Raw genomic sequence first — 27,571 nt, forward strand, 5'->3', positions numbered from 1 at the left:
AACAAAACGTTTGGCTACCAGCAAAATCTCATATGATGGTAAAAGCATATTCACCCTACACATCCAGCATAATTATGTTTTCTGAATATATAATCAGGGGCACTAATTACCCTCTGTCACACGACCCCAGAGCCTTAACCTTATTTCAATTTGTATATCCTGACACAGTAAAATTACTGATTTCACAGATGATTGGCTAAAAGTGAGTTTATATATAAAAAACAATTAGTTGACCTAATACAGTGAGAGTGAAAGGTAGGAAAGTGAACATAGATGGAACGTCAAATAAATACACATGCAATAGTCTGGTCTGGTACACTTGTTGAAATACAATAAAAAATAAAAATCAGGGGGGTGTTGGGTGGCTCATTCAGTTATGGCATCCAGCTGTGGTGCATGATCAAATCCAGACTATGCCACTGTCGGCAGTGGCCGGTAGCTCCAAAGGGCAAGATATAATTGGTGACTGCTTCACCCAGAGTATGGGAGGGTTCAGTAAGGGATCTGCATTCATCAAATTTCTTAAGGTGATCCAAAGCAAATATGGAGTCTTGATGCTTAAGTCCTCCCACTGGACTTAATACCACGTTTCAATGAAAAATGTAGCTTCAAGCAGAGTAATTACACTGTCATTGGGTGAGTTCTGAGAAGAAATATTTCCAAATCTTGAAAGGCCAAATGATGGGTGTCCTTTGTAAACAACTCAAAGACAAGTGATCATGATCAAATTTAATTGGAGAGTTTACAATTAAGAGTTTAAATTAAATTAAATTTTAATTTAAGCAGTTCATGACATGCACCACTTTTTAAAATATTTTTAATATACCTCTCCATATTATTAATGAAATGTATTTGACTACTTCTGTACCAGTTACATTTTACATACAATTTTATCTTAAATGAGTTAAGCACATTAAATGAAACCAACAAATGTACTGAGCACTACAATTACTATCACAGCAACAATAAAATGTTGTCATCATTTTATTTGCTCAAAGGAAAAAAAGTCAAAGTATAAAAGTACAAAGTATAAAATCCAAAATATAGAACCTATCAAAATACATTTCAAAGTATATTCCAAATACATTAATTGCAACAACTTTCATGCAATTAATCTTCAAAAACATACAGTTTTGTGATGCATATGTTTATTTGGACATATTACAAAAATAATTTCTCTGTACTGTATTTTGGATTCCAGATTTTACAGTATAGTGACACACGTCATTTTTTCCACACGGTTTTGGTTAACCTGCAGAGATGCACTGGGGCTATTACCTGGCAGAGAGTCCGAGGTCACAAGTGCGGATCCCTCAGGAAGTGCACTGTCTCCTACAACATTTGGGTCATGGAGACTTGGTGGCAGAGGGTACACAGCTTGCTTGGTGGAGGCCTCCTTCAGAAGCTTCTTTGGAACTGAAGAGGAGAGTGAAGGTGGAAAGTTAGAGTGGCAATACAATCTTGCCGATGAATCATGTGGAGCTGAATCACAGGTCTGTGACCCTGAATAATCATTGATAGGGCCCTTTTCCCGAAAATGCTGCTACTCTTCCTGTGTTTCACCTCCACATGTACTGTGACTCAGGACTCATGCTCAGACATTGCGGGGGTGGGACGCTGCATTCTCCTCCTTCATGTGTATTGCATTAACAGAGCCCCCCCACCCCCCCCCCCCCCATGTCCAGCCTGCATGTGACTTATCACATTTGTTTCACTGTCCAGCAGTTTAATGTTTTTATCTGAAAAACAACTAACAGCTTGGAGAGAGTTGGGAATACTGTGCAGAATGGTGAAATGCAATCAGATTTTGAAAAGCAAGCAGTTCTTTTCCGTCCCTTAGTGAACAAGCATACAAACCAAATTTCCCAAGACAAAGTCAGGCTCTGCTCCAAATCCAAGTGCAGACCTAAAATAACCTCACAGTGCCATTTTGCCAGGGGCTGTGTTTTACTATTTTTATCACCCTGGGAACAATACAATATGAATAACTGAAATCCAAACACTGTATTTGATCTCAGTTCTTTGATCCCTATTTTCTTTTCTATGAATAATACACAACATACAGTATGAGTGAGGTCACAAGCCTGCCAATTTCCTTGTTCAGAGGGATGTGGTCAGGTGGTACACTGGGTTAGACACAGACAGATGACGGAAAACACAGGACATAAAGGTTAGAGGAACTGGGCTTGCAACCCAGAAGTTCAGTTCCCAGGTAGAGCACTGCAGTTGCTCCCTTATCTTTGACTTGCATCAATAAATATCCAGCTGAAAGGATTGTTTGCAGAAATGTAATCTATGTAAGTTGCTTTGGATAAGAATATCTAATAAACGCCTAAATGAAAATATTTATTCCAAAGCCTCAAAAAGTAAAATAGAGAAGAAACATAAGACAGTGTTTTTTATGATACCATCACATTAAAAAATAATAAATTATACATCATAAATTATTTCAATTTCACCTCAATGGCCACGCTTATCCACTTTAATTGCAACACAATTAAATCAATTAACTTATAAGAATACATGCACTGAACAGAACAACATGAATTTCCAGTTAAATTGCAGGTTCCAGCTAACTGTCTTGTTGCTTTCCCAACAACCCATCTGCTATCAATAAACCATTTAATGCGAAAAAGAAACCAGTGCATGTTGCAAATAGTAGCAGTTGGAAAGTTTGTTATAATTTCAGTTTGCATATGATGAATTAATGACCATTATTTATTGCCCAGTTAAATATGAAGGAAGAAAACACAACTGCGAAAAATGTATTACATTAGCACAATAAATATTTAGCTCCCTGGACTTTGCTAAGAAGGTTGACTATACCGTTGCAGAATCTTATTTGGACTGCATTTGTTTTGAAATTAGAAAGCAGTTGGTTTGATCAGAAGTTGGATTACTGGACATTTTTGAATGATCCACTTTTATTGAATGGGAGAGGTACATGAGAGGGAAATGGAATGGTAGTGTCTACATGCACTGGGAAACTGTAATAAGTGGCTGTTACAATAGTCATATTCTGGGAATATTGTGACTCTCCTACATACCACAAAGCCCACATACTTAATTTAAATCAGCTGCCTCAGTTTGATGGTAAAATTTTCTATATCGGCTTATGCCTAGCTATGTGCCTGTGCCATATGAAAAGGTCTTCAAATGAGTTGTGAATTTCATTGCACTGAACTCAATGAAGAGACAAAAAGACAAAAAAGTATTAAAAGCTTTGTCTTAAATAGTAAATGCTCCAGCTACTCCCAGCTTCTCTCACAAAATACCCTCAGCCCCCTCCACCACGTAATATGTGACTCAGGTTAAAGTACAAACTGCACAAACTTAGCTACCATTTTTTCCGGCCAGGGTGAATTGTTTGGATGTATACAAAATGATCATTAATATTTACTCTGAAGCTGTATGAGATTTTAGATATAAATTATCAATGCATAGTGCCTAAGGCAGCACAGCAAACACTGCAGATGGCTTATGCAGTGTCCTGCAATCCTATTGTATAGAACTGGTAAGAGAAAAAACACCTTACCTTTCACCTTCTTCCAAATATTTGTAATCATTTTAGACTGCTGTCCCCACAGAACCCCAGGGCAGACCCCAGAACAGCATGAGGACAAAATCACTTGTAACCAGATGGGACAGCCTCAACTCCAGTGCAGCAACATGACATGGAAACTTGCACCCAAAATGCTTGGATATATTGCGTAAAACAACAGAATTGTTTCAGATTAAGAGCTGTTAAACTGAAATGACGCATGTCTTGTGCTGGCGCATAAATAATACATTTCCAGTTCTCTGACAGAAAAAGGATATTGGTGCATGGAGGGGAGATCAAAGCCACAAGACCAGACTAATTTATGGCCTACAGGCAGAACAGGTGTACCACTCATCTGGACAGCCTGTTCCGCTTTTCTGGAAGACACAATGCTGTTCCCAGACTGAGGCAGATTTATTAACTAGAGCAAACATGAACTATAAAGAAAGAACAGAAGAAAAAGCCTACAATTTGAAGCTCCCTGTTAATGGTGCTCTGCCCTGATGTAGGAGGGGCAAGGCCTTCCTTCAACAAAAAAACAAACAAAAAAAACAGACTGGGGCAAATAAAGGATGTACTGGCAGCCGTGGAGTCTACTTTCATCGGAATGACACACTAATCACCGGTCGTAACGTGCCGACCGCCCACTCCACAGCGATTACAGGCCACTGATTGGGGCTAATTGTCTGCACATGTTCCAGGGTATCGTGTCTGACGACTGCCATGTTAGCTGCCCAGTAATAAAAGACATGCATCTGTAGAGTGCACAGACATTTCATCATAGAAAACACGTAACTTTTTCACAATCCACAAAGACTTAAAGATGGAAAATTTAAACAGTGGGTGAAAAATAACCAAGATGGAAGCGACAGGAACAAGCATTCTTGCCTTAGAACATACGTTTATCTGCCAATTGTGTCAAAACTATTCATGAATGAATGAGAAAAAACCTAGTGACGGTGACTTCATTTGTCATAGCAATTCTGGGAAGGAATCTTAGTTAAATTAAAGAAAAACTGAGAAGGTTACTCCTTAGGACTATATTCCTTTAGTCTTTGGGTCAGAGAATTTTGGGGATTACTCTTATTACTGAAAGCACACAATACAGGCTTTTAGTATGATCCTACTTTGTAAAGACCAGAGAGAAATAAATCTGAAGAAGCAGACGGCACTTTTTTGATAAGTCAGAAATAATTTAGATAATTATTTCTCAATATTAACGAAAGAATCCAGAGCTCCATTCTGATCTTCACAGAAATCAGCATGGGGAGCAGATGTATTTAGTTCTGTGGGAGAAGAGGCTGCCATGAGGAGTCTGCAGCACAAAGCAGGAAGTGCATTCAAGTCCACCGGAGGCCGATGTGATTGTGCTTGTTTTCACTGGCTGAGTGGCATGCGGTAAGAGTAATAAACTAGCCGACTCGCGAGCAAAACAACATATTCTCCAGTGGGCATTGACAAGTAAAATATTAGGTTTTTGGCTTAATAAAAAAATGGATTAGCCTTATATAACATAACATGAGTGACACAGGGGGAACTGAATTTGGCAGAAGCATATTAAAACAATGTGCCATGCACCACTAGTATTTCAATGGCTTGACCAAGCAGGCCTGGCTTCAATCATTTCCCAGCCAGACTCAATTTAAACTGGGACAGCAAAGTCCAACAAACAGCACTTATTATGAGTCCAGGCAAGCTTATGAAAGAAAGATGTGATGAACCGGTCAATAGTTTTGGTGTTGGAATGAATTCCGCTCTCTGACATTTTCTCCCCATCTTGTTATAATTCAGTGCATCACAGACTGTGTTTGATGAAAAAAACAATGTCTATCAGTAAGCAGTAAGCAAATATGACAACACTGCCCATTAGAGATAATTTGATTCAACAGAAATGATCTTAAGTGACGTAAGATGCAAGATGAATACACTGTGCTTTCTATAACAGAATGATATAAAACCTTGCAGATATCAATAAAAGTATATTAGAACTGACCAAGTGTTACAATGAACCTAGGGAGCTCTTAATCTCACTGACATTAACTGTTATAAAATGGCCCATAGTTATCATTATGTCTTTTTTTAATTTTATTTTTATTTAACCTTTATTTACCCAGGGTAGGTTTGCTGGGTACGGATGCTCTTTTGCAGGAATGCCCTGCTTCAAACTCATACACATTCACATCTGGGAGCTGCCCAGTAAAACCACAATTCTCTAGTGTTGGCCACTGAGCAGCTCCACTGGAGGGAGAGGACGTTTTTTTAGCCAATTGAATCAGGGGATGATTAGATGGCAAGTTTTTTTGTGAGAGCCAGATCTGGGATTTTAGCCAGGACACCGGGGAACCCCCTACTCTTTGTGATAAGTGTCATGGGATCTTTAATGACCACAGTGAGTCAGGACCTCGGTTTAACGTCTCATCCAAAAGACAGGAAATGCACTATAAGTACAGTTTTATAGTGCATTTAGATATACAGTACAGTCCTGAAGGTTGTAAGTGTATGTACAGAGGCGCTGGGAATTTTATGAGGACCCTGCTGACTTTGCCCTGAGGTTTTGTTTTTGGGCTAGAGAATAAAATTTGAAATCAAATCAAAACATACTTGTTGGGTTTTATTGAAAACAACTTTTGCAAACATTTGATTTTATGGACCCCGGTGGAACTTGGTAAACCCTTGACTTAACCAGCCAACTGGTGGTAAATCAAATACCTGGACTGAATACACTAACCCCTGAGCCAAGCACTGAGAAACTGGCAACTGGGAAGTGATTATCCATCTACTACCCCCATTGCCATTTATTGTATTCATGCTCTCCCTCCCCTATCCATTATCACTTACACAGTAGCCCATTCATACTCTCCCTTCACCACCATTTACAGTATTCCTACTCACTCTCCCACCTATTGGGAGGGCATGTATGCCATCCCGCCAAGTTACAGCTTGGTGGGGCGGCATGCCCCATACCTATACAGCACTGAGAGTTTGGTACTTTTCAGGATTCCCTACAAAAAGAATTTCTCTTTCAATGCACAAAAATACCAAGTTGCTCACACCTACAAAGCACTGTCTATAAGTCATTAAAATTTCCAAAATCTAGGCCTGCCGTTAATTGATATTATTTATTTATTTATTTATTTTTATTTTTCCATAGATTGCGTTGTTGCCGTTCTCGTTGTTAGTGTTAATCAGTTTAACCATCAGGGTCCAAGTTGAACTATGCGGTTGTTCCCTGTACTTGGACCGGTACTTCTCTCTAGGGGTTTCGTCATACTTGTTCCTGGTTATGGTTATACACTTTGTTGTACGTCGCTCTGGATAAGAGCGTCTGCCAAATGCCTGTAATGTAATGTAATGTAAAAATGAGGCCAAGTTACAACAAACAGTACTGGCTAAGAAATTAAAGCTCTATTCTAAAGCAATACTACCCAATGTTTCCTAAATTATTTAATGTGATCTGGCCCTGTTTTTTTCAACTTATCATCTGTAAATAATGTTGCCATCCAAAGTTTAAGTGTCACATGAAAGTGTGAAATGCAAATCATACAAAATAATCTGCAATTGAGCCGTGTTACACTTAAAAATTGTAAAAAAAATAATAATAATTTTTAGAAAACTAGTCTATGTTCGAACATTTCTGTCCATCCAGTGCTTTGGGTGTTGAAAAGCACAGAATGAATAAAATGCGTTATTATTATTATTATTATTATAGTTGTTGTTGTTGTTATTATTATTACTATTATGTTGTTTAGACAATTGTTCACTAGTAAAAAATGTTTTATTATTTTACATCGTAAAATAAATTATGCTATAGTACTCCTTTGCTTAAACTTTATCTGACCCAAAACTATACAGAACAGTATAGTACAGTACAGTATGGGGCAAACATATGTCTGGATAGGTTTGTAATGACTAGACAGTGCTTTGTACAGTTGAGGCCAAACGTTTACATACACCTAGGCTGAAGACATTCAAACTCTATTTTTCACAACACACATTTCATGTTACCATACATTGCCAATTAGGGTCAATTAGGGTATCTACTTTATTTCCATAAGAGGTAATTTCGACATAGCTCAGGAGGTAAGAGCGTTTGTCTGGCAGTCAGAGGGTTGCCGGTTCGATCTCCCGCCCTGCGCGTGTCGAAGTGTCCCTCAGCAAGACACCTAACCCCTAATTGCTCCCAATGAGCTGATTGGTACCTTGCATGGCAGCCTTTCACTGTTGGTGTGTGAGTGTATGTGTGAATGGGTGAATGAGAGGCATCAATTGTAAAGCGCTTTGGATAAAAGTGCTATATAAATGCAGTCCATTTACCATTTCAACATAATAGCTAAAAGACAGATTTATTTAAGCTTTTATGTATTATATCAGATTTTCAGTGGGTCAAACGTTTACATACATTTAGTATTTCGTGGCATTGCCTTTTAATTGCTTAACTGGAATTAAATGCTTGGGGTAGCCTTCCACAAGCTTCTCACAATACTTTGCTGGAATTTTTGCCCATTCCTCCTGACAGAACTGGTGTAACTCCGTCTTTAAGCCATTTTGTTACAACTTTGGAGGTATGCTTAGGATCATTGTCCTGCTGGAAGACCACGTTTTAACTTTCTAGCTGATGTCTTGAGGTATTGCTTCAGTATTTCTAGATGACCCTCCTTTCTCATGATGCCATCTATTTTCTGCGGTGCACCAATCCCTTTTCCAGCAAAACACCCCCACAACATGATGCTGCCACCCCCATGGTTCATAGTTGGGATGGTGTTCTTCGGACTAAAAGCCTCACCCTTTTTCCTCCATAAATAGCGCTGATCATTATGGGCAAACAGTTCAATTTTTGTTTCATCTGACCAGAGAACACTCCTCCCAAAGGCAAGGTCTTCTTCCTGGTGATCACCTGCAAACTTAATTCTGGCTTTTTTATGTCCATCTTGGAGTAGGGGCTTCTTCCTTGCACGACAGCCTTTCAGGCCATGGCGATGTAGGGTTCTCTTAATGGTGGATGTAGATACTTTGGTACCTGATGCCTCCAACTCCTTCACCAGTTCCTTTGTTGTTGTCTTGGGGCTCAGTTTGTATAGATGATTGTGGTATCTGCAGTTGTTTGGAAATAGCTCCTAAGGAGGAACCGGACTTGTGGAGGTCCACAATTTTTTTTGAGGTCTTGGCTGAGTTGTTTGGATTTCCCCACGGTATCAAGGACAAAAAGGCAGTGGTTCTAAAGGTAGGCCCTTAAATACAGCCACAGGTGCCAATTAATTTCCAATTAAGTGAATTAAAGCAGAAATAAATCTGTCTCTAATCGATTGTTTAAAATTACCTCTGATGTAAACAAAGTAGATGCCCTAATTGACTTGACAAAAGAAATGTATGGTAATATGAAATGTGCAGAGTTGTGAAAAATTGAGTTTGAATATCTTTAGCCTAGGTGTATGTAAACTTTTGGCCTTAATTGTATGTGTGAGTAACATGGCATTTTTGTAAGTCGAAAACATGCTGTTGTTGAGATTACCATTTACAGTATTCCTACTTTCTTTCTCCGTCCTGTTACCATTTACAGTATTCATACTCTTCCTTCAACACCCATTACCATTTACAGTATTCCTTCTCTCTCTCTCTTTCTCTCTCTCTTTCTCTTTCATCTATTACCAATTATAATATTCCTACTCCCACTTACCCACCAATTACAATTTACAGTATTTCTACTCTCTCCTCCACTGTTACCATTTACAGTATTCCTACTCCCCCACCCCACCCATTACCACTAGTATTTATTCTCTCTCTTCACCAAACACCCGTTAGTATTCAGTTTTCCTTCGCTCCCTCACCCACCCATTACCATTTACAGTATTTCAGTCAGGACAACTCACATATTTAGAATATTTTAATGAATATGTAAATAAATTATTTTGGTTTGGGGCTGAATGGATCTGCTTCAGGTACTAAAATGCACGCACCAGCACCTAGAAGCAGATCCAAACAACAGGTAGTAGCTCAGGCAGTAGAGGGTGAGCGCAATTCTGTGCAACATTCAAAAGCAGCACAGGTAATCAGCAGCACTGGAGTGCTCCACTGGTGAGGTTTGTATGTGATTGGATGGATATGAGAAAATGTGTGGCATGTAGGTGATTGGTTGAGTATGGAAATTGATGAATATGTGATTGCTGAGGCCCACCATTGGTTGGCTGCAGTAAGAGTTTCCTGAATGTAGTGATACATTCCCCAACTCATGTGGTTTGTCAGCTCGAAGAAGAAAAAGAATATGCTTGTTCAGACTCAAACTCTACTCAAATAGAATGGCAAGTGCACTCATAGTAGTCTTGGCTACATGTACCAAAAACTATACTGTACTTTCTAGATTTAATAGTGCATTGCTTGCTTTGTGCACACTGCATACAGTGAGAGGGCAAACCAAAACAAGCCCCCTGCTTATGTACACAACATCAGTTTTCCTAACAATTCGAAAACCCATAATTTAAGTCCAGTCCCCTAACCACTAAGATACACCCCTGCCTGCTCAACTGTTTGTTTTCTAAACTTAATTGCATTTTGTGGGAGAGGATCACTGGAAGAATGCACTGAGTCAGTACTAACACTCACTACTTCAAAGGGATGTTTCACTTTGGTATAACACAAGTAATTTTAAGGAGCTTACCCCATTTAATTTGCATAGTGTGAACACTAGCATCAGCATCACAACATCAGCTGTCCCTGTTGACCATTAACGGCATCACCGTTCCCCTCGGTTGTCTGGCTCCCAATTCATTCCCATTCATTTTTGCAACCGCACCAAAATTAGTCGTAACAATGTATACATTTCAGAATATACTTCACAAATATGCAACTTGACAAGATATTCAACAGCAAATGTTCAGTGAAAGCTATAACCAGTGTTGATGGCTTTTTAAGAACTCACACTATATTTTCAGATAAGTAAAAATGTCCCAAGGGCTCTGTATTTTTATTTTGAAATATATTACTTTTAATACAAAACTTAATCTTTTAAACTGTTCTTTTTAATCTAGAAAATCAAAAGTTCAAGAAATACCCTCACAAGCCTAGATGGGATGAATGGGTTGTTATTATATATTCTTAAATCCTTATCCAGTTGCTTAACCTATCTGAAAATTGAGACTGATCTTGAGAGTATGCGTTCAGGTAAAGTCTGATCCAGAGCAGTTTCACTAGTACAGCAGTTCTTTCATAAGGCCATATTTTTTTCTGCTTTTGTCTTCACGTGAGCAGTTTTCTTATATAAATGAAGTTGTGACTGAAGGCAGCAGATCACAGGGACTAATCAGGTGTTTATTTGAAGTGGGCCAGGAAAACATGTCTGTCTGTTGAGTCTGAATACCAGCAGATGCACATGCCACCCTGGTGTTTAGACCATAATAAAACCCAAGCTTAGGGAAGTGGGCATCTTTTGTAATGCCGTGGCATACTCCCTTGGTCTGGGATGAAGACTGCAATGCAAGCAGAGGCCTGCAAAATGTTCATCTGTGCCTAACAATGCCGCAAAGCACTGATCAACTTCATACAATCCAAATTGCGAGAGAGAATAAAATCTGGCTGGGCACAGGATTCATTTGTTTTAATGGGTGAGAAGAGCTTGCAGGGTCCAGGCCATCCCTGGAGCGAGTCTGAAATATTTCAGGATCTCTTGGGGCAAGTGGCCTACGAGCCAGTTGCATGCAAACCTCTCTTCTGACTGGTGTGATATTCGCAATGTACGTGTGCATACCTGTGTGTGTTTGCATATGTATTTATGTGTCTGAGAGGGTGTGTGCCCTACCATTTGTTTGCATTTCTGTCCATTTGTGTCTCCCTGATTGTCTTTGCAAGAGCTAATCTTTACATATGTGAGTCTGCATGCATGCACGTGTATCTGTATGTGTGTGTGTCAGACAGGGTAGTGATCAGGGGAGGGACATCGGAGAAGCAGTGTGTGTTCTCTTCACTGTGAGGGAGGAGGTGATGTAAGCGGATCTGACTCCACCACTCCAGAACTGAGCAAGAGTTTCTTTATCAAAAACAGCTGCTGGAATACAGCATGCTCAGAGCATGCTCAGAGAAAGCTATTTTTAAGTGCTTACTCTAATAATAGATTTCTTCAGCTTTCAAGTGAACCCATACAAAAAGAGGCTCTAATGTTCTCCACTGTTGAAACAAATAAGTGTACAATAATGAGCAAGCCATGGTACAAGACTGAAATGTATCTACTGATAGACCTGGGTCTACCTGTTAAAAAAAACAGTTAACCCTTTATAAACCAAACCTCTATCAGAAGAAATTACTCACTAGTAATCAAATATGGTTGATTTTAATGTGTCACTGTATAAATGTATAGAAACTGATTTGAAGACACTTGCAGTCACGAAAATAGTAGTTGAGACGCACTGCAAGGTTTTTTGAGAATGAACAACTCATCCATTCATTATCTATACCCGCTTATCTAGGTCAGGGTATTTCTAAAAATAAGATGAGAAAGAAAACATAATCCAGTTTTCAATTACTGTCTTGACAATGTTTTTTTTTATAATAACAACTTTAACAAGCTCTCTAAGAATTCCCATTACATTAATTCAGCCTTTGTTTATGTTCAGCACTGGAGTGGGACTCTAACAGTCACGATTCTGTAAAATTTCCTCTCTACATGTCACACTAAACAGGGGCTAAACAACCAGGGAGTCACCTAATGACCAGAAAACAGAAAATAGCTCCCCAATAGTTGAGTATGTTGGTAAAAAAACATTAGGTAAAAAAAAATGTGTCGCAAAAAAAAAATGTAATGGTGCAAAAATGAATAGCATTTCTATTTGCCATGTTGAGACTACTGCCCACAGTAGGTTAGCTAGAGAGTATAGCCAGAAAATGTTAATCCAGTCACCACTGGTATTGTTCCGTTGCATATTATCATTGTGCCTGGTAGAGCTCCGCACGTAATAAATGTCATAATACTGTCATGTTCCTGTTAACCCTGAATGCTACCAGGATATCTGCAAAGAAGAGGATGGGGTGAGGAGCTTGTCTGACCAGCTCTGATTCAGGTGCATAGACACCCCACAGTGTCAGACAAGCATGAAGTTGAGCCTGGGTTGGTCCGAAGGTAGGCACAGTTCAGTAACGAAGCTGTTTTTGAAGAAATATGATGAACACTCAAATAATGTGTGGCCACCACACGCACATACGTGTGCACACTCTCCTATACACACCTACACTCACACAGACAGACAGACACACACACACACACACACACACACAAACACAGCTAGAAGTTAAAAGGTGTTTGATCCCAGAGTACTTCAAGAACTTCTCTAATGGTCTCACCAGATCATAAGGATTGACTAACATATAAGATGAGGCTGTGTGTAGCAAGAAAATGGTCCACAGCCATATCCTGCATCTCTGTCACAAGTGGCAAATGATAAAAACCAATAGATTACTGCCCTTTTCCTTGGCAGAAATGCACTCTGTAGTAAGCAGCAGTATGATTAAAACCATACTCAGCACTCTCCAAACTCACAAATGTGAAAGCTTTCGAAAAATGTGCCATCCTCCAGAACAAGGGCATCATTTTGTACTAGACTAAACACACTAGACAGTTATATTTTATAAATACAGTTTCCTGCTTTCCTCTTTACCTGAAATCTACTCCATTTTGTTGTTGTTGTTATTTTTCTGCTTCTCTGTACCCAACCTCATTTTGCTCATTTTAATCACAAAACATGGTAATGGGCAGATGCTCACTGGAGTGAGCCCTGAATTTCCCCTTTTCTTTTTCGCCTCAGTATTCAAGAAACTTCTAGACCTGGGGCCAGCTTCACCTTCTGGAAAGTTCTCCCTTGATTAAATTCCTAAGTACTGTGCTGCAGGACCTATACTCACAGCCCAGATATAAAAACAAGCTGTAAAGCAGGAAACATGTGGACATTGTCAAAAATAAACTAAAGTTGCTTATCTAATTGTATGGAATGCGCCACTGATTTTTCCATATGACAAAAGGATGAGATTTAAATGAACAAATGTCAGTCTCATTTTATTTTAGTGGCTGCTTGAATATAAAAGGCACAAGGTGATATATGAAAATGTCCCTGCCTTGAACACAGTGGAGGAGACCATGGCCGCAGGTGGCTATTTCTGTCACATCACATACATACACTGTGCATATATTCTGTCATCTGAAGCTTTCAGTTGGCAAGCTGTGGATTTAGATTTTGTCCAAAAACAAACAGAGAAAAAACTGTGTTACTTACATTCAGAAAAATACATTAAAGGGGAATCAAATTAAGAATTAAGAGTAAATAATTAAATAGCCTGCTGTAAAGTGTTGACCTATGTACATTTTTCTAAATTTGATTTATTATTATTGTTCTTATTGTTGTTGTTGTTAATAATAATAATAATAATAATAATAATAATAACAATAATAATAATAACAAATAACTATTTAGTTAGAGAACAATAACTCTGAGCCATTGCAAGTGAAAGTGTGGTACATCAGAGTTCCAGACTAAAAGGCCCTGAGCCAATAATGATGTAATAGAATGATGTTTCATGACTACCCTTGGTGGCTACAACTGAGTTCCTTTGTCTGGTTTCAAATTTAGCCTATGCCAGCACCATGAGTTTTCCTTAAGTATTAAATGTCAACAAAATATTCAAAGAACGATTATCTTGATGAGCAGAAATGAACTGTGTGAAATTTCAGGTCTTAACGGCACCGATTACAAAGGCACAGTGATGACAAAACAAAAAAGAGTGTCTCTGACAAAATAAAGGAGGAAACGATTAGATATGGTATTCTGCACTAATTAAAGAAATTCCTGCAAAGTTCTGCAAAATTCTATCAGTGAAAGCTAAGCAGCAGATAGTGGTTTAGCATGTGGGCACACCTCCAGCGCTGATTTTGATCAAACAATGTATTTGTAAACACACGCTATGACAATAGCAGCAAGTCATTTAGAGGATCCTGTTTAATTGCAGTGTTCACATGCACACTGAGCAAAACACAAGCTATTGCTTTCATAAAGTGTGCGAAATAATTAAAACAGTTGTTACAACAGTGAGGAAAGCAAATGAATCACCTGTAAATATAGCACAGTGACAGGACCACCCAGATCCTGTAAGGATGCCTTCTTTATCCCCATTAAGGGAGAATGCCATTCACTACTTGAAATGGTTCACAGTTCTGGCTTCTTGGCTTCACTGCTAAAGTGACTCATAGTTCTGGCTTCTCGAAGAGGAGAGCAGATAGTCAGCATTCAATAGGAAATGGTTAGCTAGGTCAATGTGGTGGACCTAGCATCCAGAAAAGAAGTCAGTCAGGCGATACTGCAAAATTAACATAACAATAACAAATCAATGGCTGGGGCATGGAAACAAGCTGCCAAGGACATAACTGAAATGCTTCTCTTTATGCTTGGGGCCATTTAATACTTTTTTTTTTTTAATATATGGAAACATCAATGACCTGGAAACAAAGCCAATTTTGTTTTAGATGTAAAGAACTATACTGGATAGAACAGAGAATAATGAGCTTAAGTGGTGCGCAGTTATGATACATTCTTTATTTTTCTTGTTTTATAGGGCAATATGAAAACATAATATACATTGACTTACCAGCTTTTGATTGTTGCGCCCTTGAATAGCATAAATCTGAATAAAACAAACGCGAAGGCCCGAGAAACTGAAACATGATAATTGTCCGTACGTTAGAAATGCAAAAGCTTTTCCCTCAAGTGTGGGAAACATAATAATTTGGAAACATCAAGGTAAAGTGTAAATACCAAATTGTCTGGAATCCAGCATAACATATCAGTGTGAGATGGAACCAGGGACAGGCAGTTTTTCAGTGTTTGTACTATATGTAGGTCAATGCTGCATAAGGATTTCAAAGGGGCAAAATATAGAATTATATATATTATAATATTAAATGTTCCCTTGATAGGTTCCCTATGCATTCATGTTTGATTCAGGATAGTAATAATAATATGTACACAACACTCCCCAAAAATGTCATTCAGTGATCATAATTGTTTTTGAAATTATGTATTTTCTGTGTATTTCCCATGACTGAAACTGATTCAACATCAATATTTAGACTGGCTGAAATGTTATATAGTACCATGAATAATGTAATTATGTAATGCCTGTCTTTTTGTTTTTGATGTTGTTCAACAACTTTCTGTAGGCAAATGAAAACAAGAAAAAGTCTGAATAAAAACAAAATTAAAAAACGAAATGACATTTATTCCTGCCTCTTTCCCAACGCACACTGGGATTGGCTCCAGCACCCCCTGTGCCCAGGATAAGCAAGTATAGATAATGGATGGATGGATGGATGGATTGATAGATGGAAATTACATTTACTCCAACAACCCAACTAGCACTTAAAAACAGTAAAATCCCAAAACATATCATAAGCCACCATTAACACTTATGTGGTTCAAAACATGAGAGAGTACAGTTACAGAACACAATCTGCATCGAGAGAGCCAAGAATTTATGTCTTTATCAAAGCGAAAGCCCCAAATCTATCATGAACCACCATTAACATTTTTGTGGTTCAATAAAGGAGAACGTGTACAGTTACAGAAAACAAAATGTGTACATATTCATTGTTATACCAGGAATAAATTGCATCTGGACACATTACATCTTTGACCCATATACAGTGAGCTCTCAGCTTTTATTTAAAGGTATTTTTATACATTTTGGTTTCATCATGTAGAAGCTACTGTACTTTTTATACATAGTCCTCCCATTTCAGAGCACCATAATGTGGGACAAATGGCTTCGCAGGTGTTCTGATCAGTCAGGTGAGTTCAATTGCATCTTTAGTGCAAGTATAGGGTAGCTTTCAGTATCTAGCATTGATTCTAGGCTTAGGAGCCTGTTATTGGTGTTTGTCAACAAGAGGACCAGAGTTGTTTCAATGAAAGTTAAGGAATTATGAGGCTGAGAAATAAGAAAAAAGATTCGGCAACATAGGCCAAACCTTAGGCTAACCAAAATCAAATGTTTGGAGTATCATTCAGAAGAAAGAAAGCATTGGTAAGCTCAGCAATCGCAAAGGGCCTGGTAGGCTACAGAAGACCTCCACAGTTGATGGACAGAAGAATTAAGAAAAAAACCTCCAAACACCTGTCTGACAGACCTGAAACACTCTTCAGGAGGCAGGCATGGTTGTGTCAGTGACTTCATGAGCAGAACTGCGGTGACTACACAGCAAGATGCAAACCACTAGTTAGCCATAAAAACAGGATGGCCAGGTCACAGTTTGCTAAGACGTACCTAAAAGAACCAGCAGAGTTCTGGAAATGGGTCATGTAGACAGATGAGACCAAGATTAACTTGTATCAGAGAGATGGCAAAAGGAAGTGTGCACGTCAAATAAACTGCCCAAGATCCAAAGCACACCCCCGCCCCCCATCTGTGAAACAGGGTGGAGGCGTTATGGTTTGGGCATGTATGGCTGCCACAGGTACTGGCTCACTTGTCTTCATTGATAATGTAACTGCTGATAGGAGCAGCAAAATTAATTTTCAAGTCTAAAGAATCATCTTATCTGCTCAAGTTCAACCAAATGCCTCCAAACTCATTGGATATTTAATAAAGGTATTTTTATACATTTTGGTTTCATCAGGTAGAAACTACTGTACTTTTTATACATAGTCCTCTCATTTCAGAGCACCATAATGTGGGACAAATGGCTTTGCAGGTGTTCTGATCAGTCAGGTGAGTTCAATTGCATCTTTAGTGCAAGTATAGGGTAGCTTTCCGTATTTAGCATTGATTCTAGGCTTTGGAGCCTGTTATTGGTGTTTGTCACCAATCACAGGCTCCAAAGCAAGACGACAGCAAGACAATGATTCAAAATGTACTGCTGAAGCAGCAAGGCAGTTTTTAACAGCCAAAAACTCAAAAATTCTTGACTGGCTAAATCAGTCGCATGATATAAATCCCATTGAACATGCACTAAATATACAAAAGAGGAAACTTAAGGCAACTATCCCCTGAAACAAGCAGGAGCTGCAAGATGGCTGCAGTACACACCTAGCAGAGCTAAAAAAGTGTGATAATGTATACATGGTGAAACCCAAGCATATAAAAATACCCTTAAATAAAAGCTGAGAGTATGCACTCTAAACATATGTGCACTGTATGATTACAAATGTAAAATTGTGGCCAAATTAAAAAGTTTTTGTCTCAAAAATTCTGCAGCTCACTGTAAGTATTTTGTATTGCACAGGCTGCTCACCTCTTTTTCTCTTTTTTTTGCATGGCTTATACCTCTGCAAAGTAGCCATTTTGATTGCCGTTACATTTTAGGATACATTCTATCCAACTCTGGATGGCACTGAAGCCACTCCAGCCTAATTTTCAGAATGTAGCCCATGGCTATACCACCTCAAGGATGTGGAAACAAAATTTTAATTAACACTTGGGTACTGTGTCAAATGGCTCTTGAACAGCCAACAAACTTCAAAACAACCCCTCTCTATGCTATGAACAAAATCATAGTACATAAAACGTTATAGTACAAGTTTCTGCCTCAGTAGGTTCTGGCCTGATATTAAATATTACTGAGCTGTTTGAGATCTTTAAAGAAAACAAACCATCCTGATTGCAGCAAAAGCCAGGCCATCCAACAGAGCACACATGGGCATGCGGTGAAACTCCACAGCAGGAGGATGTACAGCTCATGCAAGGAAAAAGCTTTCTGCTCCACCATCAAACAATCAAATGCCATGAGATATTTCAATTGGTTACCTTCACCTTTGAGAAAGTCCTTTTTATTAGAACCGAGATCAGTTTTCATTAGAGTGAACTTAAGTTGCATTACCAAGGTCCCTTTGAAAACAGTTACAGAACTGGACTCCGAAGAGATCTTTGCTTCCAGCAAACAAGGCCCTAAGAAGCACAAAAGTTTGTTATGGTGAGAAACGTGTAGTGGAAGTTTAAATTGCTAATTTCACATTTTGCATTCTGAAATTAATCAGTGGACTGTGCTTTTGCCATGCTGAAAGTCAGCTGAAGATATAAAGAAAAAATAACTTTTTAGGAGCCAGCAAAAGCAGAATTGTAAATACCTATCTAGGAACTATGTTCTAGAAAACTTAAAACATCAATTTCCAATTATATTACACATGTTAAAAAAATGTTAGAAACTGAAAATCTAGTCGGTTGAAAGTCCAATCCACACAATAGCCTCAAAGACAATGACACACACTCGTTTTGAACTCGTCCATAACTCTCATCCATAACTTAACATAGCGGGCACTTGTACCACTAAATCAGAACTCATCAGCCTGACCTGTGACTTAAAAAGAAGCAGGCCAGTGTACAGTAAAGTAACAAATGCCTGGACCTCACGGGCTGTTGAAAACCAAATGTCAACTGAGGAGAAGGAGAGCAATTTCTTCTACCGTATTTATAAATTATACATTAGCATTATTAAAATGTTTTTGCAAAAACACATACAAATGTTTTCCCATTAAGTGTAGCATATTCAATAATCATATTAATTGGGGTAGAGAGGCAAAATTTTAAATACAGTTTATATATATTATTTTACATTCAAAACAGCACAAATTACAGCTGGTATTAATATACGTTTTGTACCGTTGTAAAAATTTGATTATACTTTTTTTATTATTATGGCTATATGGTATGGCTCATGCATGCTGATCCAAAAAAACACTTTGACAAAATATTATAGGCATCATTACAGAGTTTCTGCCTTCATTTTTTGATAATTACGTCTTGTTGAACACAAAATGGTCTGTGGATTTCAGAAGAAATTGAGTCTCATGAGGGTAGGGTGATGAGAAGAATCAAACTCCACTTAATTGCTGGTTTTTCTAACAAATTGTGACTTCAGAATCATTCATTTGAACACTGACCTCTTTCCCCCCCTGTAGTATTATATTTTCATCATATTAGCCTGTTTATCTTTCTCAGCCAGTGTACTTAAAGGACAGCATTACTGTGAGGCAGAGAGAGGCGGGAGAGGTGATAACTGAAGGACAGTACTGAAGAGAAAGTATTAATATTTTAGATTTTAATGGGCAAATAAAATGCAAAAGAAGAGCATAAAAGAGCACGTTTTAAAATTGCAGGAAATGACTCACAATGCTTATCCTGAGTGCCTCACTGGTGAAAATTTCTATCAAGAACATTCAACCTATAGCATACATCTCTTACCTCCAAACAGTGCAACCGTGGAAAACCAGGTCCTAATCTACCTAAAGCCCAAAACGAGAGGCTTACAATACCCTATAAACTTATTTTTGCAGTGGGAATATGGCAGTTTAAGATGAACGAGACATCTGCTGCATACAGTTGCCTGGTCCTCTGTAAAATTTTTCATATTACACACAGAACATGTGAGCAACTTTTTTTTTCTTTTTAAACAACTCAACAACAACCAAAAAGAAATGCAGACCTTACCCCTTCAGCTCTGAAACGCGAGATACATAACGTCCATACAGTCAGGTCACTGCAGCTCACTCCTGACTCCTCTTACAACAGTTTCAGCCTCAGTCCTGAGGCATGTAATCCTAAAACAATGATCACCCAGTGTGCGTTCCCCTAGCCACCAGCCCTGTGGCTAATGACAGCCTGGCCCAGGGTGGGAGAGTGGGACCTGCCACAAAGCAGCTGCTTATTACCCACAGAGCGGCAGGAAGTAGCTCCACATCTGCTCTTTCTATTAAGAACTCCCCCAAAAAACTTTATAGCAGGCTGTGGCGAGAGCAGCAAAGAGACAACCCAGCGAGCGATCAGGAGCGCGAGAGAATGAGGGAGCCTTGGGGGGAGAAGGAAAAAAGAGAAGAAATGCTTGCCTGGACTCAAGAAAAAGATCAAAAGGTGGGAGGGAGCTCAGTCGTGGGAGAGAGAGAGAGAGAGAGAGAGAGAGAAGGAGAGAGAAAAAGTAAAAAGAAAGGAGGGCTCATTTTACATTACATTTATTTGGCAGACGCTTTTATCCAAAGCAATGTACAAAAATGCACACCAAAGGTCATTGGAACAACTACAAAACACAGGTCCGATAAGGTACATTTCCTCTCCCTCACAGACATTGTTGGGTGCTGACGGGGAGGAAAATGAACTAGCCAACTAGCGACTTCTGTTATCAGAGACACGACAGAGATTCCTGGTCATAGCCTACCCGTTCTCTCTCACTCTCTCTCTCTCTCTCTCTCTCTCCTCCCCCCCCTCCCTCCCTTCCTCTGGGTCAACTTTGTGCCAACTGTAACAGTTTTACACATTGCTTTTCCAAGTTACTTTTTCCACTGTAGAAACAGCTGATGCCCTGTCTTTTTTCCACTCTTCTTCTAAAACATGAACCAGGACACCAAACGAGTAAACACCTTTCTTTTTCACCACCAAACAGCTTGACTAGGCTGCAAGCTAAGACATATTCTGCATTATCAGATAAATGTTATTTGTGAATGAAATGTGCTCTTGTAGGTGTACCTCGTATAATAAGACAAAATGTAAAGGTGATTCTCAGACATGTTGCATATCATAGATGCACTATGAACAAATTAGTAATACTTCTCGGTGTTTAACTGCACAAAACCTATGTTAGAGCAAAAATCAATGTGCACAAACACTCCAGATTACTGCTGTACTATAACACGTATCCATCCTCTTTCCTTTTAACCGTAAATTAAATAACCGCTACCTTGTGTTTTCAGAGTGATTTTTACTAAATCTAAAAAAAAAATGTGTAGCAGACAGACAGAAGAAACACTGTTGGAAGAAACAATGATGGATGCCTGGTGAATACACTGAAGGCAAGCCCATGAACTAGGCAAGGACTAATGCACACTTTTACTTGACACTCAGAAGCAAGAGTACTCTTTTTAACTGTTGCCTTGTTTGGTGAGAGACCAATGACACATTAAAATCAAATGAGCCAAGTACAACAATCTCTGCAGGTTTACCGGAGTATAAAAGCAGGAATACAAAATGAAATACAAAAAGGGGCCAACCCCACAAATCAAAATAAACCACAGCCATGCATCTTTCCATCTAAAGTTTGTACTTAAGGAACATTTAAAAAAAACTGCAGGGTGTTGGGTTTCTGATCTTAAGTTTACAATCCTTTGCTCTAAACAATCAAGCCCTTTAAACATTACTGCTGCTTGCTTTTTTTGGCCTGCCTGTCATACCTTCAGACTAAGGCCTGGATTCAATCAAAATTTGTCCCTGACGTTTTTCCCTTTACAAATGGAGTTTTGCAAGTTTTGTCTTTTTTTGGTCATCATGAGAGTTGACTATGTTTGAGGAAAAAAAACAATTAATGTTCATATTTAATTTTGAGTCAGACTTAAAGATAAATGTTGATTGAATCCATGCATAAGATGTTTGTGTTGTTCAATGTGTGTATTTGTGCAGGAAGTGGGGGGAGGGGTCACCTTAAATAAACACACACAGGGGAAATTCAAGCATGAGTCCTGGCATACTGCAGATCGGCTAGTAATGGCCACAGTATGCCGGATCCAAGGCTCACTGCTGGCCTCTTGATGAGCGAACCAAGCAGAGATGTTTACTTCTCACTTACAAACTCCACAGAGTGCCAAAGGAAAGCAAAACCCGCTTGGATTAACACTCTACTCCCCAAAATAACCACCTCTCTACCCACTGAGTCCCTGGAGCCTGCCTGCCCTGACTACCCCCATCTGGGGAATACAAATGCAGGAACTGCGCCGTTTTCTCCTTTCATAATGAAAATCTGTCCTTTGAGCCAACAGGAGCCTTACTCCAATATGCACGTGTGTAAATCTCACTCTGCTACAACACTTGTCCTTGCTTGTTCTATCTATGTATCTATTGCATCTATAAACATATATGGAATTCATATAGGCTTCATGTCATTAGACATACAGACTCTTTCTTTTTACCAAACAATGAATTGAAATGGAACAAATAATCAGGAACATACAAAACTCTCACCATTCACAGACCATTATCTTTTTTCTAACAGCCCTCTCAAAGACAAATTCTTCATACAGCTTGATCAAAGAAATTTTCAATCAAATGATTTGTAACAATGTCCCATTGCTGCCCTCTTTTGCACCGCTTTTGAGGAAAGGCAGGGAGTGGAGAATATGACTAAAGTGCAACACTTACGGGCTCATGTCTACTGTTGTGAATCCCCCGGGGTCTTTTTCTCAAACTTTCTTTGATACTCTGAAGAATGAACATTGCGCCTGGGCTGAAACACCGCAAACAAACCCATGTTCGAGCAATCCGCTGTGTGTTATAAAGTGTTCACAGACAGAAGTATGTGTATGGTGGGAAGGGGTGGAGGGAGAGACAGAGAGAGAGAGAACGAGGATGGGAGGATCCAGTGCAAAAAAGAGGGGGAGGAGAAAAAGGATCATCCCTTTAAGGAGGTATGCTCTGTGACTACACCTCTGTGTAAACAAAGCACAGCCATGCCTTTTCACAGTCTGTGGGAGGAGTGGAGAGGGTGGCAGGTCATGCAGAGCCCTACTCATGCTGAGCCTAAAGTTAAGGCTGGCCTCAGACGACTCCAGAGTGCTGCCACTGACTTACTCTCTCCCCCTTGTTAGTCATGCCAAGCTTAAAGAGTTAGCCCCAAGTTACTACAGAGCTGGAATGCAAGAGAAACAGTCAGGGAGCATGGACTGATCACCCCAGTACTCCAAAAATATGAGGCTGAAATCAGCAGGGGGGTGTCAGAGAGCAACAGTGTTTAGAGAGAACTACAGTAAGACAGAGAGAAGGAGATGGAGAAGAAGGAGGGTGGAATGTTAGAAGGCAGCTACAGGAAATTACATGAGAATTTTATTCAGCTGCAAGTGGGAATCTAGCCCCTATCTTTCTTAAAAAAAGAAAACAGAAAAAATGACAAAATGGACATCCTTACAAGGTTTTTTCCCCATCTGAAAAAAATGCACTTACAAATAAAAATGTGGTGGCTATATTTTATTTTCCTTTTGAAAGTGGAATTCCTCAAGGAGCACCTGATGATTAATTCATAAACATGGTTTAGCTCAACTAACGTAAGTTTAATGACACAATTTTATATATTAAAGCAAACTAGAGCCCAGTTTGTTGTCTTGATAAGTGCATGTTGCATGTCACACCTTAAAAGGCATTGTAGATTGATAAAGCCGACTGGATACAAGCAAGTTAAAAAGTAAAATGTGGAAAAGGAAGGCAATGCTTAGGCTGGTGTGAGAATTAAATCAAACAGAGATATAAGTATATTTAGGATATTTAAATGAATGTATGGTAATGTATGGCAAATAAGCTATTAAGTTTTCCGAAGAAAAACATATGAGAAGTTCAACAATTATAGGGCTTCGTGTGTCTACTTAAAAATTCAACAACGTGTATATTAATGGCAAAGCCACATACTCTCATTTTAATTGTAAAACAGCAACCTGAATTCAGCATTTGTCTTTAATTCTGACTCATGATATATTTTCTACACTCAGTTTTTGCTGGTGATCACGGAACTTGTCAAACTGAAGAAGAACATTCGCATTTAATTGTGAATTAGTTAAGAATAAATGTTGATTGAATCCAGGCTCATCTGCCTCTTCATTATAATTTAAGAATATACGCAGTAATATATGAACATTGGGCCTCATTCACTAATATCTTCCTAAGTTTTGTCTTGAATTTGTTCTTGAGAAAATTCCAAAAAAAAGTCTACGTCAGATTCACGACGTGTTCTTAAACCGCAGAATTGTTCGCACACGTGTTCTTAAAATGATGAATCCCATCGTCCTCGTAAGTGTAAAGTGCGTGCCAGTTATTCCTAATTAGCACAGGTAAACGCCCCGCCAATCCCCATAAAAGGGCATGAGATTGGAGGGCCGTATGCACACACAGAAATCGAAAAGAAAAGTTGAGAGCGAACAAAGTCAATAATTCCCAAACGAAAATCTAAAGACGGTGGAGCACCGGACTCCAAACGTAAGAAAAACTTCAGTAGTTCTGAAGTGGAGGTTTTGCTGCGGGAAGTGAACAGCAAACGACCTGTCATATTTAGTAGCATCAGTAGTAGATATAAAATAACACAAAAAAAGATGTATGGGATGATATTACTCGTTCAGTGAACGCTGTATCCGGAGAAGGGCGCACAACTGCTGAAGTAAAAAAAAATGGTTTTATGTCAAATCTGAGGCAAAAAAAAAAAAAAAAAAATACTGGTGGGAGTGGGCGCAAGGGCGCGTATTATGCATTCAAACAACAAAGCGCTTCTCGTCACATTAATACCGCTAATTGAATCAACCGGCAGTAAACTGCATCGGAGTAAACCCATCGCTTCACAAAACACTGCACAAAAAAATTATTGCCAGTCATTTTGGTGTCACCCCCCTAGTGACGTTCTTTTCTTCAACATGTCCATGTCCAAATCTGAGGCAAAAAAAAAAAAAAAAAATACTGGTGGGAGTGGGCGCAAGGGCGCGTATTATGCATTCAAACAACAAAGCGCTTCTCATCACATTAATACCGCTAATTGAATCAACCGGCAGTAAACTGCATCGGAGTAAACCCATCGCTTCACAAAACACTGCACAAAAAAATTATTGCCAGTCATTTTGGTGTCACCCCCCTAGTGACGTTCTTTTCTTCAACATGTCCATGTGTTTAAAAAGTGTTACTTAAGTGCTTAGTTTGTATTCAAAATTTAAACATTTGCTTTTGCAGTATAGACCAAACATTGCATAATTGAAACCTCCAAAAATAAAAGGTCACTACAATGGTTTGATTCTTATCATTTATTTACAGATGAACTCCCGCTGAGGCAACCACCGTCTGAGGTGGAACCTGCCACCTTAATGCTTTGTAAAATAATGAAAATAATTATTAAAAAATATTATAAATGATAAAAATACTATTGTAATTAAAATCCTATAATATTATACAACTGTAGAATTGAAGAAAACGCAATAACCAATTATTTTGCACAAACATGTCAGGACTCAAATGTGCGTAAGTGTGCTCTTGAGTGTGCATAGATTCTGTTCTTAACTAAGAACAAATCCCAAATAAGAAAACATTGATGAATGTCAGAATCTTCATGAAAACTGCGTAAGTGGGTTTTAAGAAGAGAATTCTTCTTAAGAACGATTGGTGAATGAGACCCAATCATCTTGTAACAGTGTTAAAAAATGTCTTACAATAGTAACATTTCAAAATATTTTACTACATTACCTATGTCAGTGGAAACTTTGATAATGTTCACAAGGCACAAACTACATTTAAAATATAAATCACAGTGTTTATGTACAGTACATTCATTAATGGCTTAATTCAATCAGCAAGTGTGAAATTCTCCAAACAACACCCACCACATGACAGTTTGTAATTTGTGCACAAACTACCCTTAAGTCCCAATGCCAATGGGCAATTTAATATTTTTTAACAAAAAAAAACAAACATTTGATTGGTTGGGACAATGTGACATATTTAAAGTTAACCTGCTATGCAGCAGAGTTTCAGTACTGGATGTATGCTAAGGAGCCTAGCAAGATAGAAACTTTATCTTCATAAAACCAGAAAGCCCAAACAGTTTATTTAAACAAAAATAAGCTGGCTTCTTCTACATGCTTTTGGAAATACCCCTGAAATGGTTCACAAAATCCGAAATTGAAATTATTCACTGAAATGTGGTACAAATTCGCAGTATTTAGAGTATTGTGTAATTGGTACATCCATCAAAACACCTCCCAGGGTTCAACATTCAAATACTTGTTATATTACAGGACATTTGAAATTTTCATTACACTATAACTAGACAGAAATGTACAGTGATAAAATAAAAAATAATAAAATAAAAATGTACTGTTTTTTCTTTGAACCGTCCCAGATGCTGTCGGAATAAGACAGATGACACAAATAATATCAATCTAGAATATTCATTCATATACCACACATATGCTTTACTGTATGTAGCCTACCACTGACCAGAACATGCTTACGGACAGTAAGAAAGAACTTTGTGACTCTGTGAGCTCTCCTTTTGTACCATTTCAAAAGGTTAAAAGCAGAAAACAATAACAAACTAAACAAAGTGAGCTTTGCAAAGCAGACAAAACAAACACCTAGAACACATTTGACAGACATGTGCCTGTTCACATGAATTATTGCCAAAGAGAAAGAATGTGAACGCAGGGGCCTTTGAGCAAAACGATCAAAGCGGGTAACCCAAAAACAACAAAGGGGAGGCCCCACTCTGTCTCTTGTGGAAATGGGGGCTTCCCTGCAACCTCTGTGACCACTAAATTGCTACCATTCCCACTGGTTTAACAATATGAAGAATCAGATCATTACTGATCCACACGACAGTCAAGTGCTTAGCTATGGCTCAGGTAAATGAACGAATATTTTATTAATATGTTTTATGCTGCATTACATCCAGCTCTTACAGTATACGCTAAAAAGACACACTCCTCATTTGCAAATTTACAAGTAATGGAATATGTGTATACCTTTACATCCTTAGCCTTATACATACCAGAAATTTTACAAACAGTTTTCCCATCAGACAAACCACAATTCATATATGTTCATCTACTATTATGACATAGTTTTTCAGAAAGAGGACAAAAACATACCACTGTGGAGAATCTTTCCTTCCTATCTGATCCACAAGCCAAGATGCCCAATATGCGAAAACATCTCCAGTTCTTGGAGATGGTAACTTCATCATGAAGGAAATTTAAAGCTATGACAAAAGACAACTGAAGACAGTTGGCTAGTCATAATTACAAAAGCAGCCAATAGGATAGGTAGGACACATTGAAAAGATGCTATTATGTGCCTGCGAAGCAAGCCACCAAGATTATTCATAACAACCATATACTTATAATAGTGGCAATGTAACAACAATATGACAACACACAGGTACAAAACTGGATTTTCATTTGCAAATTGGCATGCAGTTGCATTAAAACAGCATTTAGCGACTGGTATCAAGGGGCGGGGGGGCAATTGGCTGTGTCACTGTAATTTAGCCTATGTAGACCCAACTATGCT

At 38.6% G+C, this 27,571-nt stretch overlaps 1 protein-coding gene across 1 annotated transcript in view; it reads right to left on the reverse strand.

Moving 5' to 3' along the window:
- LOC135257850 (protein eva-1 homolog C) overlaps window positions 1-27,571 on the reverse strand; it is a 71,395-nt gene that overhangs the window by 10,606 nt on the left and 33,218 nt on the right. The window contains exon 3 of the mRNA XM_064341025.1: window positions 1,279-1,416. Within this exon, the coding sequence (XP_064197095.1) occupies window positions 1,279-1,416 (138 nt within the window). The remainder of the gene's footprint in view (window positions 1-1,278; window positions 1,417-27,571) is intronic.

The sequence above is a fragment of the Anguilla rostrata genome, chromosome 6 (genome assembly GCF_018555375.3).
Source record: "Anguilla rostrata isolate EN2019 chromosome 6, ASM1855537v3, whole genome shotgun sequence".
Lineage (NCBI taxonomy): Eukaryota > Metazoa > Chordata > Actinopteri > Anguilliformes > Anguillidae > Anguilla > Anguilla rostrata.